The following is an 18,530-nucleotide window of genomic DNA, read 5'->3' on the forward strand; positions in this document are numbered from 1 at the left end:
TAGCTGCCGACTTTTAATATATCTATCACACACTCTCTCTCTCTCCCCCTCCCTCTCTCTCCCCCCTCCCTCCCTCCCCCCCTCCCTCTCTCCCCCCCTCCCTCCCTCCCTCTCTCCCTCCCTCCCTCTCTCCCCTCCCTCTCTCCCCTCCCTCTCTCTCTCTCTCTCTCTCTCTCTCTCCCCCCTCCCTCTCTCCCCCCCCTCCCTCTCTCCCCCCCCTCTCTCTCTCCCCCCCCTCTCTCTCCCCCCCCTCTCTCTCTCTCTCCCCCCTCCCTCTCCCCCCCCCCCTCTCTCTCTACCCCCCCTCTCTCTCTACCCCCCCTCTCTCTCTCCCCCCCCTCTCTCTCTCTCTCTCCCTCTCTCTCTCCCCCCCCCTCTCTCTCTCCCCCCCCCTCTCTCTCCCCCCCCCTCTCTCTCTCTCCCCCCCCCCTCTCTCTCTCTCTCCCCCCCCTCTCTCTCTCTCCCCCCCCCTCTCTCTCTCTCCCCCCCCTCTCTCTCTCCCCCCCCTCTCTCTCTCCCCCCCCCTCTCTCTCTCCCCCCCCTCTCTCTCTCTCCCCCCCCTCTCTCTCTCTCTCTCTCCCCTCCCCTCTCTCTCTCTCTCTCTCTCTCTCAGGATTCAGCAATGCCTGGCACCGGAAGAGAAGAACTAGGAGGCCTGATTTAAAGTGGGCGCTAGGTACTCACTCCCACCCCTGGGGAAAAAAAGTAAGTAAGTGGGTGAGGAGTCCTTAAAGTGGAACTTCCACATTAACCTCTTGTAGACCAGCCGCCGTCATTTTACTGCAGCAGGTCAGCACCATTCCACGAGCGAGCGTAGCTACACGTCTGCTCGTGGGATCGGGATAGCAGGTGCTTGCGCCCATTGCCTAGCAGAGGTGCCAATGCTCGTGGCTGACATTGTGATAACCGGCGGCCACGACGATCGCGGGCATGAGAGGCAGAACAGGGCCCGGTGTGTGTGAACACACAAATCTCTGTTCAGAGAGGTGTGACAGATAGTGACTTCCTATTACCTAGGAACCACGATCCGTCACTTCCTCTAGGGTCAGTACCCTCCCGCTACAGTCAGAAAAACAAAGGGAAAACAGTTAACCCCTTCCCTGCCAGTGACATTTTTACAGTAATCAGTGCATTTTTATAGCACTGATTGCTGTATGTATGCCAGTGCTCCCAAAAATGTGTCAAAAGTGTCCGATGTGTCCACCATAATGTGGCAGTCCTGATAAAAATCGCAGATCATCACCATTACTGGTTAAAAAAAAAAAATATAAGAATGCTATAAATCTATCCCCTATAACTTTTGCACAAAGCAATCAATATACGCTTATGTTTTTTTTTTTACCAAACGTGGAAGAACACACATCAGCCTAAACGGGAAAAAAATAAAAAATTTGCTTTAAAAAAAAAAAAAAACTGGGGGAATATATATATATATATTTTTTTCAAAATTGTCGCTTTTTTTTTGTTTATAGTGAAAAATATTAAAACCGCAGACTCAATCAAATACCACCAAAAGAAAGCTCAATTAGTGGGGGGAAAAAAAAAGACATAAATTTTGTTTGCGTGCAGTTAAAGCGACGCATTGCCGAATCTTAAAAAAAAATGGCCGTCATACAGCAGCCAAATCTTCTTTTTCTCTGGCTGGAATCCAGCTCCATAGCACTATTTAACCCCAAAATGTATTTTATTGCAGCTTACTAATCTGATGTGGCGGCTGCAATAGTTTTTTTGGCTTTTTACCTCTGTTTCCCCTGGGCATCTAGCTAACACCACACCTACACGCAACCTCTTTATTAGGTAAACCTTGCTAGTATGGGGTTGGATCCCCTCTTTTGACTTCATTTTTTGTGGAGTACATGCAACAAGTTGTTGGAAACACTTCTCAGAGATTTTGGTCCATAGTGACATATCACACAGATTTGTCAGCTGCACATCCGTGAATCTCCCATTCCACCACATCCCAAAAGTGCTCAATTGGATTGAGCTCTAGTGAATGTGGAGACCATTGGAGTACAGTGATGTCATTGTCATGTTCAAGAAACCAGTAGTGAGATGATTTGAGCTTTGTGACATGGTGCATTATCCTGCTGGAATGAGCCAGAAAATGGGTACACTGTAGTCATAAAGGGATGGACATGGTCAGTAACAATACTCAGGTAGGCCGTGGTGATTAAACGATTCTCAATTGGTACTAAGGGGCCCAAAGTGTGCCAAGAAAATATCCCCCACATCAATACACCACCACCAGCCTGAAGCATTGATACAAGGCAGGATGGATCCATGCTAATGGCAAATTCTGACCCTACCATCTGAATGTCACTCATCAGGCCAGGCAACATTTTTACAATATCTTATTATCCAATTTGGGTGAGCTGGTTGTAGCTGCAGTTTCCGGTTCTAAGGCCTCGTGTACACGAGACACTGTTAAACGTGCGTTCAGAGGCATTTGGACGCTTTTTTCAACTGCCCCTGAACTCATTCAATGTTATCCTATGTGTCCATGTACACAGTCTCGTTTTTTTTTTCGTTTTTATGCAGTTGCATTTAACCTCGTTTTTCTAGAAGCAAAAAAAATTGGTTCAGACGCAAAACGCTGTTACTGCGTTTTCATTTTTAAAGGCTACCTATTTTTTTGACATAAAAAAAATCTCAAATTATGGCAAATGATGAAAAACCATTAAAAAAAATATTTTAAGCAATTGCAAGTGGACAAGCCACAACTTGTGACAGGTGACGTGGCAAGTGGACAAGCCACAACTTGCGGCAGGTGACGTGGCAAGTGGACAAGCCACAACTTGTGGCAAGGGAACAATCCACAACTTGTGGCAAGTGGACAATCCACAACTTGTGGCAGGTGACCTGCCAGGTGCCGTGGAAAATCCACAACTTGTGGCAGGTGACCTGGCAAGTGGAAAATTCACAACTTGTGGCAAGTAGACAATTCACAACTTGTGGCAAGTGACACGCTAAATACAAGTACACTGCTGCTCACTCTGGTCTCCCAAAATGGCTGAAATAGTTAATACTGTTTTTTTTTAAGCTTGGGGAGGGTCTATGATGTTAGCTTAACTAAACGCATTTAGACGCAAATGTGGTAAAACACAGCAAAACAGGCGTTTCTAAACGCTGATTTCAGCTTTTAAAAACATGTGTCCAGCAGAGTTTGCACCCGTGTCTCGTGTGCATGGAGCCTTAGTTGAGGAGTGGCACCCGATGTGATCTTGTGCTGCTGTCGCCCATAAGATTCAATGTGTTGTGCTTTCAGAGATGGGTATGAGTTATTGTCACCAATAAAAAAGCAAAGTAGTAACACACTACTGGGAGGTTAGAGAGTGCTGCTCACCCCTAGATTATGATTGAAAAAGGAAAAAGAAAATATCCCCTGTAGTGTTTTTTTTTTTTTGGCAGCAACACAATATCTGTAATGGGGTAAAAAAGTATATTTATACAAAGGAGAAATTAAACTACTAAATAAAAAAAGGGGAATTTATTATTTTTTATATAAAAAAAAAAAAGTATAAAGATATAAGTGACACAGTAGGCAAAAATTGAACGCCACTGGACAGTTAAACATAATATAAGAATTGGATGTACATATATAGACAAAATTGTTTTATCACATGAGCACTGTATACACAGTGGAGATGTGACACTGACGCGTTTTGACCCTCACAGGGGTCTTCTTCAGAGGATTTGTCTACCATGAAAAGAAAAAACATCTATGAATAGATATACAAGGAGTTACTTATTTCAATGTGCTGAAAACAATTTACTGTAAACAAGACCTATATCTAATATCACAACATAGTATAATTACCAATTGATGAACATCACAAGCGATAAAAATATGATCCACAGTGGAGATCGTCTTTAAAGGACACAAGTAGTACAAACCACTTTTCTCTCGCCCTGCATATACCGTATATACTCGAGAGTATAAGCCGAGATTTTCAGCCTCTTTTTTGAGGCTGAAAGTGCCCCCCTCGGCTTATACTCGAGTCACCGCCGTCTGTCGACCCGATCAGCGTGTCGAGCAGACAGACGGCGGCCATTCCACTATTCAAAAGCCGCGCCTCCCTGTCTGTGATAGGCGGAACACTCAATTTCCCAGCAGTCAGTGGTCCGCCTATCACGGACATCCGCTCATCCTCATACTACGGACGAGGATGAGAGGATGTCCGTGATAGGCGGAACACAGACTGCTGGGAAATTGAGTGTTCCGCCTATCACAGACAGGGAGGCGCGGCTTTTGAACAGTGGAATGGCCGCCGTCTGTCACAGACGAGAAGAGGTGCAGCGGTCCTGGCATGGCCGCCGTATGTGCAAAAGGACGCAGGCTCGGGACACACAGGGCTGGACACACAGGCATGTCTCACCCTCGGCTTATACACGAGTCAATAAGTTTTCCCATTTTTTTTTGTGGTAAATTAGGAGCCTCGGCTTATATTCGGGTCGGCTTATACTCGAGTATATACGGGTATGTGCCACAGATCATGAAGTTAACACCTGTCGCTGTAACCAAACCAGGAAGGGAAGGGAATGGAGTCCAAAGGTGCGGCTTACGAGGGATCACATGCATTAATCCACCCCCAGTATAATCCACGGGAGGGGATACAGGCGTCAGCAGCTGAGAGATGGTGAGGACGCACCTGCAGCAGAATTGGACGCAAAACAACCAGTTAAGTGCTGCCCACTCCGTGAATAATGGAGAGGGCCCCACAGCTATGATACATGCATATAATTAGAGCCTAACAGCTGACATATGGGGGGGGGTTTGTGTGCCACCGGGTCCAATAGTGTGCTTGTAAATAATAAGGGAAGAGAGGAGGAGGAAGACACCCCCTATCAACCATCCCGAAAGAAAAAACGTGAAAGTGCTAAACAGGATAAGATAGAAAGAAAATGCAATAGAGGTGAAGGACAGAAAACAGTAAAACACACTATGAATAGAAAAAAAGTGAGGGAGAGATCAAAGTGTATGGTCACCCGAACGTGAAAGGGAATATTGGAAGTGAATTTATTTATTACCTGTATAGGTCATTCAGTGAATAAGGATTCCTTGGAAGGTAAACCAAGGAAAAAACACAAGAACGGGGAAGTAATGTCTAATCCAAGCCTCAGGGGTCCTGTGGACACCCACCCTGCGCCCATATACGATCCAATGGGGCACCAAGAAGCCCTAATCTGTGAATAGATGTAAATAGTGAACATCTAAACCTCAGATGTATCACAAGTGCATAGCAGATCAAGAAGTGACTTACCCCCAGTGCAGTGAACAGTCAGCGAAAATGGTCTCCTATGAAGGGAGGAATAAATCTCACTCCCTAAAGATGGGGTATATATAGTGTATATATCCCCCGCCTAGGTGCATCTGCGCCCAAAAATGGCCACAGGTGGGCCCGGCCATCCCTCCGCCTAATGCTGATTAGCGCTGTATGGTCGCCATAACGGCCGACCGCATGTGGTCCCCCCGGCGTTGATACATGTCAGCTGTTATGATACATGCATATAATCAGAGCCTAGCTGTGGGGCCCTCTCCGTTATTCACGGAGTGGGCAGCACTTAACTGGTTGTTTTGCGTCCAATTCTGCTGCAGGTGCGTCCTCACCATCTCTCAGCTGCTGATGCCTGTATCCCCTCCCGTGGATTATACTGGGGGTGGATTAATGCATGTGATCCCTCGTAAGCCGCACCTTTGGACTCCGTTCCCTTCCCTGGTTTGGTTACAGCAACAGGTGTTAAAGCGGGAGTTCGCCGTTTTTTCTTTTTTTAAAAGCCAGCAGCTACAAATACTGCAGCTGCTGACTTTTAAAATAATGACACTTACCCGCTCAGCGCGCCTGCGATGTCGGCACCCGAAGCCGATCTTTCGATCGTCTCTCGGGTGCTGCCGGCGCCATCTTGGGTATGGGAATCAGGAAGTGGAGCCTTGCGGCTTCATTTCCCGGTTCCCTACTGCGCATGCACGAGTCGCGCTGCGCAATAAGGATGGTCCCCGCTGTCTCTGGGATCCGTGTGTTTGCCAGCAGACAGCGGGGGACCCTCGGAAAGGGGCGTAGCTTCTGCAGAATCTACGCCGGAAGTGGGTGCAGATACCTGTACTGTACAGGTACCTGCACCCCCCTCCCCCCTGAAAGGTGCCAATGAGCAGAAGGTCCACTTTAGGGTGGACCTCCGCTTTAACTTCATGATCTGTGGCACATATATGCAGGGCGAGAGAAAAGTGGTTCGTACTACTTGTGTCCTTTAAAGACGATCTCCACTGTGGATCATATTTTTATCGCTTGTGATGTTCATCAATTGGTAATTATACTATGTTGTGATATTAGATATATGTCTTGTTTACAGTAAATTGTTTTCAGCACATTGTGATAAGTAACTCCTTGTATATCTATTCATAGATGTTTTTTCTTTTCATGGTATACAAATCCTCTGAAGAAGACCCCTGTGAGGGTCGAAACGCATCAGTGTCACATCTCCACTGTGTATAGAGTGCTCATGTGATAGAACAATTTTGTCTATATATGTACATCCAATTCTTATATTATGTTTAACTGTCTAGTGGAGTTCAATTTTTGACTACTTTGTCACTTATATCTTTATACATTCTTTTTTTTTTATATATTAATAAACATTTATATAAAAAAAATAATAAATTGTCTTTTTTTTGAGTAGTTTAATTTCTACTTTGTAAAAAGATACTTTTTTTTACCCCATTACAGATATTGTGTTGCTGCCAAAAAACCCCACTACAGGGGATATTTTTCTTTGAGTTATTGTCACCTTTCTATCATCTCAACCAAGTCTCTTCTAACTTTAAAAAGATATTTTCTTTTTCAGACCATTCTTCATAAACCTGAGAGATAGTTGTCCATGAAAATCCCAATAGATCAGCAGGTTTTTTTTTTTTTTTTTTAAATACCAAGACCAGCCTGTCCGGCACCCACAACCATGCCACATTCAAAGTCATTTTAATCCCCTTTCTTTGCCATTCTGACGCTCAGTTTGAATTTTAGCAAGCAATCTTCACTATGTCTAGATGCTTAAAGGCATTGCGTTGCTGCCATGTGAGTGGCTGATTAGCAATTTGTATTCCCAAGGATTTGCACAGGTGAACCTAACAAAGTGGCCAGTGAGTGTATATGACAGTGACTCCACGCTGGATGAAACAGAAGGCATTTGGACAGACGCATTGACAGTCCAGGTAAGGGGATATTAAATTTAAATACACTAACAAATTGAAGCTGAGCACTAGCTCACACATTATAAATCAGTTACAGTAGTTTTTCCATGAATATATTTCATAAATAAAAGTTAATCATTGTTAGCACCCTTGGCAGTGGTAAATTATTTTATCATACTTTTAAAAGGGCTTATTCTTTTGTAAAAAGAAAACAGATTTACTGGCTCGATCACCAGATTACAAAAGCATGCATAAGAAAACAAATGCAGCCATCAAATAGATCAGCTTTTGGGTGTAATTCTGCCCTGCCCATGGTGCATTCCTCTTTTCAGATCCAGCGTTCCCTGTCCTCAGCCAACTGGTTGCATTACCATTTCACAGCCAAGGTGCCTAGAGATGAGCCAGTGCAACAGGGGCTTAGACATCTAATTCTGGGATCCTACAGGTCTGTAGATTACTTGTTTACTAGATTCTTGAATCCATGTGGGCCATATGGACTCAGAAATCTCGTAAACAACAATCACTCTACAGTGCTGTATCATCAGCGCTGTTGATTGAAGACAGCCAGAAAAAGAGGGCAAAGAGCGTGCAGTCATGTGCCACTTCTGTGATCACTAAACTCGCACTCTAAAACTGTTGCATAATCCATAGACCTCCTGTCCACCAGGTATGCTTCAGATCCTCATGGATCTAGTCCCTTTAAAACAGTGGTCATCAATCCTGACCTCAGGGCCCACGAACAGGCAAGGTTTTATGAATTACCTTGGGGAGATGCAGATTACAATATTGCAATCACTTAGCAGAAAATTATATCACCTGTGATGTATTTTGGTTATAAACCTGGCCTGTTAGTGGGCCCTGAGGGAAGCGTTGTTGACCACTGCTTTAAAAGGTCTCCAATACTCCTATAGGTTTGTGCATATTAGGGCATAGCAAAGACCATCGTGAATCAGAAGTGACATAGGTGTGTACAGCCAGATTATCTTAACTTTTTTTTTATTTTTTTTAAGCGTTTTTGCCATTTGTATTGTGGTTAATAAAACCAGAGTTTTTGGCCTCCTACACAATGGATAAGTACTATGAGTATTGAAGACCTTAAAAGCAGTGCTTCTCAACTCTTGTCCTCAGGACCCACCAACAGGCAAGGTTTTATATATTACTAGGGTTGTTATTGATTGAAACTTGTGTTTGATGAATCAATTTTTTTTTTTTTTAAAGGGCAGTGTAAAAAGTAAAATAAGAAAAAAGAAAATTCGCCCTGTCCTGCCGAGCTTGGGCACAGAAGCCAATACCTACAAGTCATGCCTGCATATGAAAACAGTGTTCAAACCACACATGTGAGGTAGTGCGGCAATTGATAGAACGAAAGCAATAATTCTAGCAATAGACCTAACAATACAGTTAACCTGCAGAAATTTTTAAACATTTTCAATGGAGATTTAAGGATAGAAGTTTGTTGCTATTCGACGAGCGGGTGCACTTTTGAAGCATGACTCGTTCGGTAGCAATTTACTCGGTGTAACATTTTTCACATTTAGCACCGGCTCCTGCAAAGCATGCTCCGTGTATTTCAAATTTAAGTTTACACCTGAACTGCAGTTTGGTTTGAGTATAATTGTCTAAATTTGGATTTCAGCATTAGTCTGATTGAATTATGGAGACGTTCAGCCTGGCCACAGGGGGCACCGTGTCTTCTGGCAGGCATGGAACTATGGTCTGGTTGGGTGCTTAATTAACTCTCTGGGAGCCCACCCACTGGGAACAACACTCTTGCTGTGCTTTCTGGGAGATGGTATTTAAGATGAGGTTGTCACATGGTTCAGGGTTTCCAGTCCAGAATGATGTATTGACTTGGTGGTCCTGACCAGCCCCCAGGAAGGCTATGGCCTGGGGTGTGGATCCACCCGATCTTGTTGTCTCAGGGCTGGCTAGCCCGCAGCAAGGAAACTAAAAAGGAGGATTCTGAGGTGGTTGGGTGCCATCCCCAGTTTGGCAGAGACCCAGTGACTTCACACTATCCAGGGGAGGACTCTTCAGAAGAAGGCCACATACAGGTTAGTTTCTTAGGAAGAGCCTGGAGGAGCTGAAGTAACCCAAGAGAATCCAGCATCGTGGATGTCACCAAGCTAGCTGAAAGATCCAGGTATCACACGAGTGTTCTTCAAGTTTAGTTTTCCTACATGTTCAACAGCATCTGTGGCAGAGACTTGTTCCTGAGTAAGCACCTTGTTGGGTGCTAGGCCTTGTGAGAGGGATTGTCGAACCTGAGTAAACATCCAGTTGCAAATGGCTATTCTCTGGATGCAGTCAAAGTAAGCACCTTCTTCAGTATTGACTGACTAAGAATGCCTGAACTTCCTTTCCAACCCTCTGATCCCATTTTAAGAGACTGTTCATTGTCTAGGTTTTTGCAAATAAAATCCATTAAAATGGATCTGTCGTCAGTCTCTCAAGTTACTGGACCATCTGCCATGGGACAGCCCTAGATGTGAAGGGAGGAGAAAGAAGGTAATGGTAAGCCCAATCTAACCAGCAGCTCCTTTGTGGGTTAGTGCTACACACAATATAGAAAACCAATAAAAAAAAAAAGCCTAAACAGCAAAAAGTATTTTTCCCAAGAAAAAAAAATTGCACTTGCAAAACCGCTGCCCAAATATGGTGTGACAAAATAGTGCAACAACCATTATTTTATTCTCTAGGGTGTTAGAAAAATATATATAATGTTTGTGGGTTTTAGGTAATTTTGTAGCAAAATAAAACTGGATTTTGAACAACCCTCAAGGAGGCTCAGTCCTCAACTGAATCTTAGTCACATAACATGTGAATATGACCACTTCTCAATGAAGTCAGTTCACACATGTCTAGAGTGGCTTTGAAAAGGGACATGTGTGTTTCTGGGTCCAGTTCAGGTGCCAATTTAGGCAAAAATTTGGACCCGAACTGTTAAAACAGGAACAGACTGCAAACCACAGTCAGACATGTGTGAACCCTTATATAAGGGGTTTAATATTGTATTAGTGGAAAGGAATCTGAGTGCTAAAAGTCCACAGGTTACGGGGGTGCAAACTACATGCCTTGCCCCCAGGCGCTGACAACCTACACTATGCCACTGAATGACTACCTTGCGCAAAGGAGTTGTTTAATGGCAGCATCAGGATACTGCTCTACAATGGTCCGTGTACAATTACAAAAATTTAAGAGGGGGGGGGTTGGATTCCGAGACATGCATCGCTCTATTCTGGTATAACACTAAATTTTTCTCATTTAAGTTCACCAACGGTTGCACCCTTAAAAAAAAAAAAAAAATCACAAATGCTACAAAAAAAAAAAAAAACATTTGGAATTTTTTTTTTTTTTACTCACCTCTAAATGGCTGTTGCTAGGGGGTCCCTTGTAGTCTGCCTCCTTCAGTGCCTGGGCTCGTGACATCACTTCCCCCTCGGTGCAGGAAAGGCTCAGCCCTGCCCCCTCCCTCTTGTCAATCTGGGACATGTGACAGGTCCCAGATGATTGCGTGGCTAATCAAGGTGCGCAGTGCTGCTTACACATGTGCAGTGGGTGCCTGGCTGTGAAGTCACTGCTGGGTGCCCAGTTACAATGCCAGCACCACTGAACAGAGGGGCGAGACGAGTGGGGCTTCGATCACCCACATCACTGGACCCTGGGACAGCTAAGTGTCCAATTATTAAAAGTCAGCAGCTGCAGTATTTGTAGCTGCTGACTTAATTTTTTTTAAATGGCAGCACCACTTTAAAGACAACCTTGTCAGCAGTATTTTATTAAATATTTACATTCATATTACTTTGCCAATACTCAAAGGAAATCTGAGAGCCAGGTTGGTTGCGGTTTTAATCGAAACATTTTATTTTTCAGTAGAATATCATTTCTATAGTGCTATTCGGCAATGCATTAAATAACCTCTCACATTAGTCTTAACAGATTTAGGTTAATATCAAATACTGTATGACTACAGTTATAACTATTTCTTGACACAAGAGTGAAAAATTACAGATGTTTATATTTCCTCAACTAAAATTGTTCCTCAAATTGAAGTGCTCACAAAAAAAAAAAATTTGCAAAAAGTCAGCATTGTACATTTGTCAGGTCTAGCCAGTAAATTGCCAGAAAACTGCACACATAGTGCCCACTGACAATGTTTCTTGCATACTAAACATGTATAAACCATACTATGTTAAAGTCCAATTAAGCTTTCAGTTTAAATCTGTTAAATACATTCTGGGTGCAAAGTTTTATCACTTTTCTTTAGAAAGTCGCCACAGCCCAAGTAAAAAAAAAAAAAATCCCATCTCCTGCCAGCATGCTGTAGAGGACCCTTGTGTCAGGCCTGTACAGTGAGCCCACTGCTTCTACATACACAGAGCAAAGGCCCTTCATGCTGGCAGGTGAAAATGAACTATACAACTTTGGACACCTTGTGTTCCTGGAATGTATTTAGCTCATTACACTGAGTTTAATTGGGCTTTAAAATATTTCTATACACACTAAAATACCAAACAGAAATAAAGTAATTTATATATAGGTTATATGCAATGCCTTTGCTTACTTGTCAACCATTTTAAACCTTGTAAATTTAGTTAAGCAACACTGCCATTATAGGAAAAGTCTTCATAAAGGGGTGTCTTAAGCATGCAGCTCTAAGATACCACTGCCTCTCGCAACCACCACTGCCTCTCGCAACCACCACTGCCTCTCGCAACCACCACTGCCTCTCGCAACCACCACTGCCTCTCGCAACCACCACTGCCTCTCGCAACCACCACTGCCTCTCGCAACCACCACTGCCCTTCTATAGAATAGATGGAGATTAAAAGGGCACGCTGAATGCCAGCAAAAGGTAAGATAGTTCTATGGATTTCTGGTACGTGATGTGCTCAGAGCTGTTGTGGTTAGATGTGAGTGGTAGGTGTGATGATTCAGACTTTCCAGGTGCAATGAATCACAAACTCGCCACAGCATTTCACTGTTAATTTTCCATGATGGGGACTCTTGCTTGGGCTGTCCCGTCAAAATCTAAATAAAAATAAACACCCCTACATTTGGGGTTCTATCCCACCAGAACTAGCCAACATGTAATGTTTAGGCTGACAGTTCTCAGGGTTTCAAGAGAACACACATTAAAATTCATTTGGGTTGTGGTATTTTGTATATTACAAATGACCACTTAGAAATTCATGGGTTTTAATAGTTGTGAAATTTAGTGAATAAATACTTTGATGCTTTAAATAGATTTCTACATGTTTGTTAGATTATTCTGTGCACCATCCACAATGATCTTTGGAATACGAAGATACTCCCAAAACATTAAAGCATATTCTCCAGCAATACATACTAAAACAAATTAAAAGCAACTGTAAAGCCTAGGGCCTTGTGCACACGGAAAAGACACCTTTCCTCCTGGTAGCAACTTTTTGGCTTGAAAAAGAAAACGTGTTTAGGCGCATCAGGTGTTCGGACTTTAATTCAATTCATTCAATTCATTTCATTAGTCAGAATAATTTTTTAAAAATGTCTTTCCTGCCATAACACCACTGCTCCCAAACACGCAGGCTGTGGGTTTTTTCCTGCCTCTAAATGCCTACGTGTGCACAGACACATAGGCTGATATGCAGGGGTGTTTGGAGGTAGGAACAACGAAACAGACGCCTAACAGCTGCATTAAAAACATCCAGTGTGCATAGTATTAAGGTGAACTTGTGCTTTATCCTCAAGCTGTAAAGCAACAGGTTCACTTTTAATTCCTCCATTCCCAGCAGCATGAACGTGCCTTTCACCCCTGCATCTCCCTTCTGTTCAGCTGGCGGGGGTGAAAACTCATACACAAGCCTATTTACTCTCCATAGGACTGATTGGTCAAATGCTGCCACATGGAGGGATTTGCTTGGTTTTGGAGGGGAAGTGAAGAAAAGGTTAAGCATATGCTTCTGTGGAGGGCTACCTTAAAGCAAAGCTGTTGCTCCGTTCTGAAGGTGCAAAAATGTGGGTTTGCTTTAAAGTATTTCTCTATTTTTAGACTCCTTTCACACTGGAGGCTTTCAGGCACTACAGCGCTAAAAGTAGCACCTGAAAAAAGCCTGAGCTGCAAACCCAGTGCTAAAGTCTGACTGCTTTCACACTGGGGCGTTGCACTGGCAGGGAGTCACAAAGTCTTGCCAGCAGCTTCTTTGCAACGGTGTAGGACCGGTTAATACACTGCTCCTGCCCATTGAAATCAATAGGCAGTGCCGGAAAAGTGCTGCTGCAGAGTTTTGTGGGCAGATTTAACCCTTTTACGGCCACTAGCGGGGGTTAAAGCGGCGCTAAAAATAGCGCCGCTATACCACCGACACCCAGGCGCTTTCAGTGTCAAAGGGCTCTTACAGAAAATGTAAATAAGTAAAGTTTATCTAAAAAACATACGAGGAATAAATGCCTAGCGTTTTCGTTTACACATACTAATAGTTTGCACAAGGAACTTTGGAACATGAGTAATGCTCTTCCAAAGCTCCCTATTAAAAAATAAAACTAGACTAAAAGCAAATCATTTCATAAGTCAATCCTGGTAAAACTTGAGTACTGCATCATGGGAAATCTGTCATTTAGCCTTTATCATGGGCCTGCACAGGGTGGAAAGCCAGTGCCATCTGCAGAGAACACCAAAGGGCTGTGCGCATTTTTCGAGTCACCGCAGTCATCTCTCTGATTGAGCTAGCAAGGGCACAGACATCTGAGATAGGAAATAGAAGGAAAATGTTCTTTATATATGAATACAAACATTAATAAATTTATAATAAATATTTTACAGATTAGGCTGCATTTACACCTGAGTATTTTCAGCTCAAAACGCACAAGCAAAACGCATGAAAAACGCCCTAAGCTCAAAAACATGAGCTTCTTTGGGGCAGATTACAGATTTTTCTGCCTTTACATTGGTGACCTGAACAAAATTGCGGTACAAAAACGCACAACTTTGAAATGCCCAGGTGTGAATGCAGCCTTAAAGAGAACTGTGGAAACTCTTCAGTACAATTCTCAAAATAAACCTGACATTTGAGATATCCTATACCAGGGATATGCAATTAGCGGACCTCCAGCTGTTGCAGAACTAAAAGTCCCATGAGGCATAGCAAGTCTGACAGCCACAAGCATGACACCGAGGCATGATGGGTCTTGTAGTTTTGCAACAGCTGGAGGTCCGCTAATTGCATATCTCTGTCCTACACGGAACATCCATTGTGTGGGTGTTGCAGTCTAGATTTCATCAGGAGTGCCATCTGATGGTAAAATCTGGAACAGCGCAACGATAAAATTTAGTGGTTCATCAGAGAAGAACCAGTAAATCTGAAAGGCAGCAGAACTGTAGTCCACCAAGTGCTATACTACTGGTATACAGCGGATTTAATACATACAACTTACTTTTTTTTTTACAGATACCAAGTCTTCTGTTGTCCCCTTTTGTAACAACTTGCTGGGAGACATGACTAGAAAATGAGTGCTACCAACAAACATCTCGCGGTACATTTAATAGCTTACAAGAAATGAGTTGGTGCATGTTCGCAATGCATGCAATGGGGAAGCCATGTTTTATCCGCTAGAGATTTGACTGTACATGAACGTAGTGGGCTTAGATGTTTTTGATATGCAAGTCATCCAGGTTTAAAAGGTTATAAAAAAACTATCCAGTTTGCTGTCTTATACTATCAGTGGTATTCTTTACAAGGATAGCCCAGCAAAAACAAATTGACAGGTGTGCACATAACTACATTACCAAATAAGTATTGGGATGCCTGCCTTTACACTCACATGAACTTTAATGGCATCCCAGTTTTAGTCTGTAGGGTTCAATATAGAGTTGACCCACCCTTTGCAACTAGAACTTCAGCTCTTCTGGGAAGAATGTTCACAAGGTTTAGGAGTGAGTCTATGGGAACATTTGACCATTCTTCCAGAAGCACATTTGTGAGGCCAGGCATGGATGTTTGACAAGGCCTGTTTTGCAGTCCCCGCTCCAATTCATCCCAAAGGTGTTTAGGTCAGGACTGTTCAGACCAGTCAAGTTCCTCCACCCCAAACTCACTCATCCATGTCTTTATGGACCTTGCTTTGTGCACTGGTGTGCAGTCATTTTGGAACAAAGGGCGATCCGCAAACTGGTAACACAAAGTTGGGAGCATGAAATAGGCCAAAATGTCTTAGTATGCTGACACCTTTAGGCTCCGTTCACACGTTCTGTACTACGGAACCGTTCTAAGAGGAGCGACTCAAGTCGCTCCGACTTAGAAAAAAGGTTCCTGTACTACTTTTGGGCGCCCTCGGGCGACTTGCATTGACTTCTATACAGAAGTCATTTGCAAGTCGCCGCTGAGGTCGCGGCAAGTCGTGTCGCCTCGCATCGCCCCCTGTGTGAACCGAGCCTAAGAGTTCCCTTCACTGGAACTAAGGGGCCAAGCCCAAACCCTGAAAAAACCCACACCATAATCCCCCCACCAAACTAAGGTCCATAAAGACATGGATGAGCAAGTTTGTGCAGGCAAGCCAAGTTCCTCCACTCCAGAGTCCTGACCTCAACTGGATAGATGAGCTTTCCCAGAAGAGTTGAAGCTGTTATAGTTGCAAGGGGTGGGCCAACTCAATATTGAACCCTATGGACCAAGACTGGGGTGCGTGTAAAGGCAGGCATCGCAATACTTTTGTTAATCTAGTGTAGCTGCATTTGTTCATTTTGAGTAGAGGAGGATTTGTTTTTTTATTTTAGAGGAATTTTGTTAGAGATTTACTTCACTTACTGTCATGGAAACAATGATTTTGCCAGACCGGAAATGAGGGAAAATAAGCCCAATAAAACATTTATAGGGATTCCAGCCTTCCCTTACTTAGATGGCCTTAAACATTTTAAAGCAAATGTGTCCTTCAGAATAAGTTGGCTCCTAACTGTGCCTTAATGCACTTTTTTGTAAAGTGCTATGGATATCTTCATAATGATGCTGTAACACAAGATAAAGCAGCCAATTCTGTTTCCTGAAGGACCAATCTTGCTCCAAATGGGACTGAACCCTCTGTCATAGGGGGAACTGCCAACATGGCCAGGGAGGAAAGACAATCAAACTGATGCCCAAGACCAAGAAGAAATTGTCACCCACCAGGGAGGAATGACCCCCCCCCCCCCCCCCCCCCGAAGGAAGCACCAGACCATAGATTGAGCCAGAGGCTAGACAGCCTGCACCCATCAAGGAATGACAAAAACATTTTCAACAGTGAAGCAAACAAACCCTAAAACAGAACATTAACAAGGAAAATGGGAATAAGTCCCTGGTGGTAACATACCAGACAATAATCCTGCAAGGACAACACCAGCTGGGCTAAGTAGGAAGGCTCTAAACTTCTACTTGCCTTACCCCATAAGGGTCAAGAAATTAGAGCTTTGTAACTCAAGACTGTCAAAACAAAATGGCAATTTCCTCTATGGAAGGAATTCTAAGGATGCGAATGACTCATGTCAAGGAGAGAACCCAGGATTTGATCCCACAGTCTGCATAACTGAAGGGATAAGATGTCTGGAAAAAACCCAACAATGGTAGGCAAAAGGTTAGAACCCAGCCATGAAACTGGTGAATGGGTCACTGCCCTGATGTAGCCAATAACATTCACTAGTACACTAGACACTGTTGGAGCAAGTCCTAAGAAGAAATCAGGATAAAAAAAATCCTACCTGTCCCTGACTTCAAGTGGCACAGGGTTAAGAATTCTAGATTCCCCTGATCAAACAAAACAGACAGAGGTCCTATCAGGATGGCAAGAGAATTTCACCCGACTAAAGGCAGAACAGGAAACCATATCAAAAAGGCCTTCTTCATAAATCCAAAACAGCCAAGTAGGAGGGGACTAATCCCAAGTAATTAGATCTCCTTCGATGGGTCATCTGCCTCCCAGCAACCCAACTAGAGTGCTTTGTGCTTCCATTTAGGCAAAACATCCATACAGGACATGTTTAGAGGCTTCCAAAACAACCATAACTGAACCATGAGGTCATAGCCATTATAGGGCAATGGGTAAAACCTGCCAGTGAAAACGGAGTTAAGATTGTATTTTAAAATGACATCAAGGTAATGGAGCTCAATATTGCTCCTTCACCCCTCTAAATACTTACCCTAGTGGTCACTTGATCCAGCACTGTTCCCGTCTGTAGCAGCTTTCTCCCCTCTCCCTGCTCTGAGGCTTTGCTGAGGCAGGGGGAGCCACTGCTTCTGCCAATTAATTCCTGTGAGGAGGGAGCGGGGACAAGATATATGCCTCATAGCAGGTGAGGTGGAAAGTTCTTTGCAGCTGTAAGAGCCATAAAAGACCCAAGGTTTGGAACGTCAGGCTGATTCTCCAGTTGCAGGGTAGAATGCACTGTATTGAGGTCTGAAACCCCCCCCCCGTAAATCTGCTGCATCAGGAGACTATGGTACCTCAAAAACAGACTGCTAGGACACCGAACTGAGCGAGGGGGGGAAAAGAGAAAAAAAAAAAAAAAAAAAAAAAAAAAAAAAGGTGCAGCTTGATCTAAAGGTTCAGGAAGATCAGACAAACTTTGCAGGGCAAGGCAATGGAGAGCACTTAAAGTGTATGGATGAGGTGCCCCAATTGGTGCGCACACAACCAAAATGTCCTGCATGAACATTCAGTCCCTGTGGACATGGGACATGACTCCGTTTCACCTGATTTAACTGGGAAGTCTCCGAAGTCAACCCTAAAATAGGGGTTCCAGATTAAAGGCATTGGTTCCTTCTGAAGATACAAAGAAAGGCTACCAAGTAGACTCCTAAGCTTTAGAAAGGGAGTCCAACCACCTAGCACATTAGTAAAATACTTTCCTGGTGCCTCCATGGCAGCATACCTGCGACAAGCTCCGTCTTGGCTCCTCCCTCAGGACTAGTGAATATTATAAAAGAAATGGTTAGCGCAGCCCCAGCATTCTCCTTTTTTTCCTCATACCTCATGGCAGTGAATTCTGGTCGGCATCCTTACCTTCTGCATTCGGCAGCTTCCGTCCGGGTTCAAGCCTCTCCCGGATGCAGTTCCTTCTCTTGGGCAGCTAAATGCGCTTATAAGGTTGGAAGTCCCTTCTGTAAGATCTTTTGGGACAAGCAGTTTGTCTCTTAACTAAGAGCTTTATCTGCAGTTTGGGTACTCAGGCTTCAGCTCACGGCAGCAGAGGTAGCAGCTATTTCTATTGTCCTTTCTGTCTCTCTCTTCCCTCCTGTCCTCCTTATCTTTCCTTTTTCCCTTTATCTTTAGGCTTGCAATTCATCTCTTGCCTCTCCTTTCCTCTTCCCTCTCTTTTCCTCTCCTCCCCAACTTTCTATTT

The 18,530-nt window shown here is 43.8% G+C and overlaps 1 protein-coding gene across 1 annotated transcript in view; it reads right to left on the reverse strand.

Annotated features, from left to right (window-relative positions):
- Positions 1 to 11,028: 11,028 nt before the first annotated feature.
- MEIOC (meiosis specific with coiled-coil domain) overlaps positions 11,029 to 18,530 on the reverse strand; it is a 68,061-nt gene continuing 60,559 nt past the window's right edge. Inside the window, exon 8 of the mRNA XM_077460092.1 lies at positions 11,029 to 13,907. Coding sequence (XP_077316218.1) covers positions 13,780 to 13,907 — 128 coding nt within the window. The 3' untranslated portion in view covers positions 11,029 to 13,779. The remainder of the gene's footprint in view (positions 13,908 to 18,530) is intronic.

The sequence above is a fragment of the Lithobates pipiens genome, unplaced genomic scaffold (genome assembly GCF_037356315.1).
Source record: "Lithobates pipiens isolate NorthernLeopardFrog02 unplaced genomic scaffold, aLitPip1_a1.2 Scaffold_28, whole genome shotgun sequence".
NCBI lineage: Eukaryota > Metazoa > Chordata > Amphibia > Anura > Ranidae > Lithobates > Lithobates pipiens.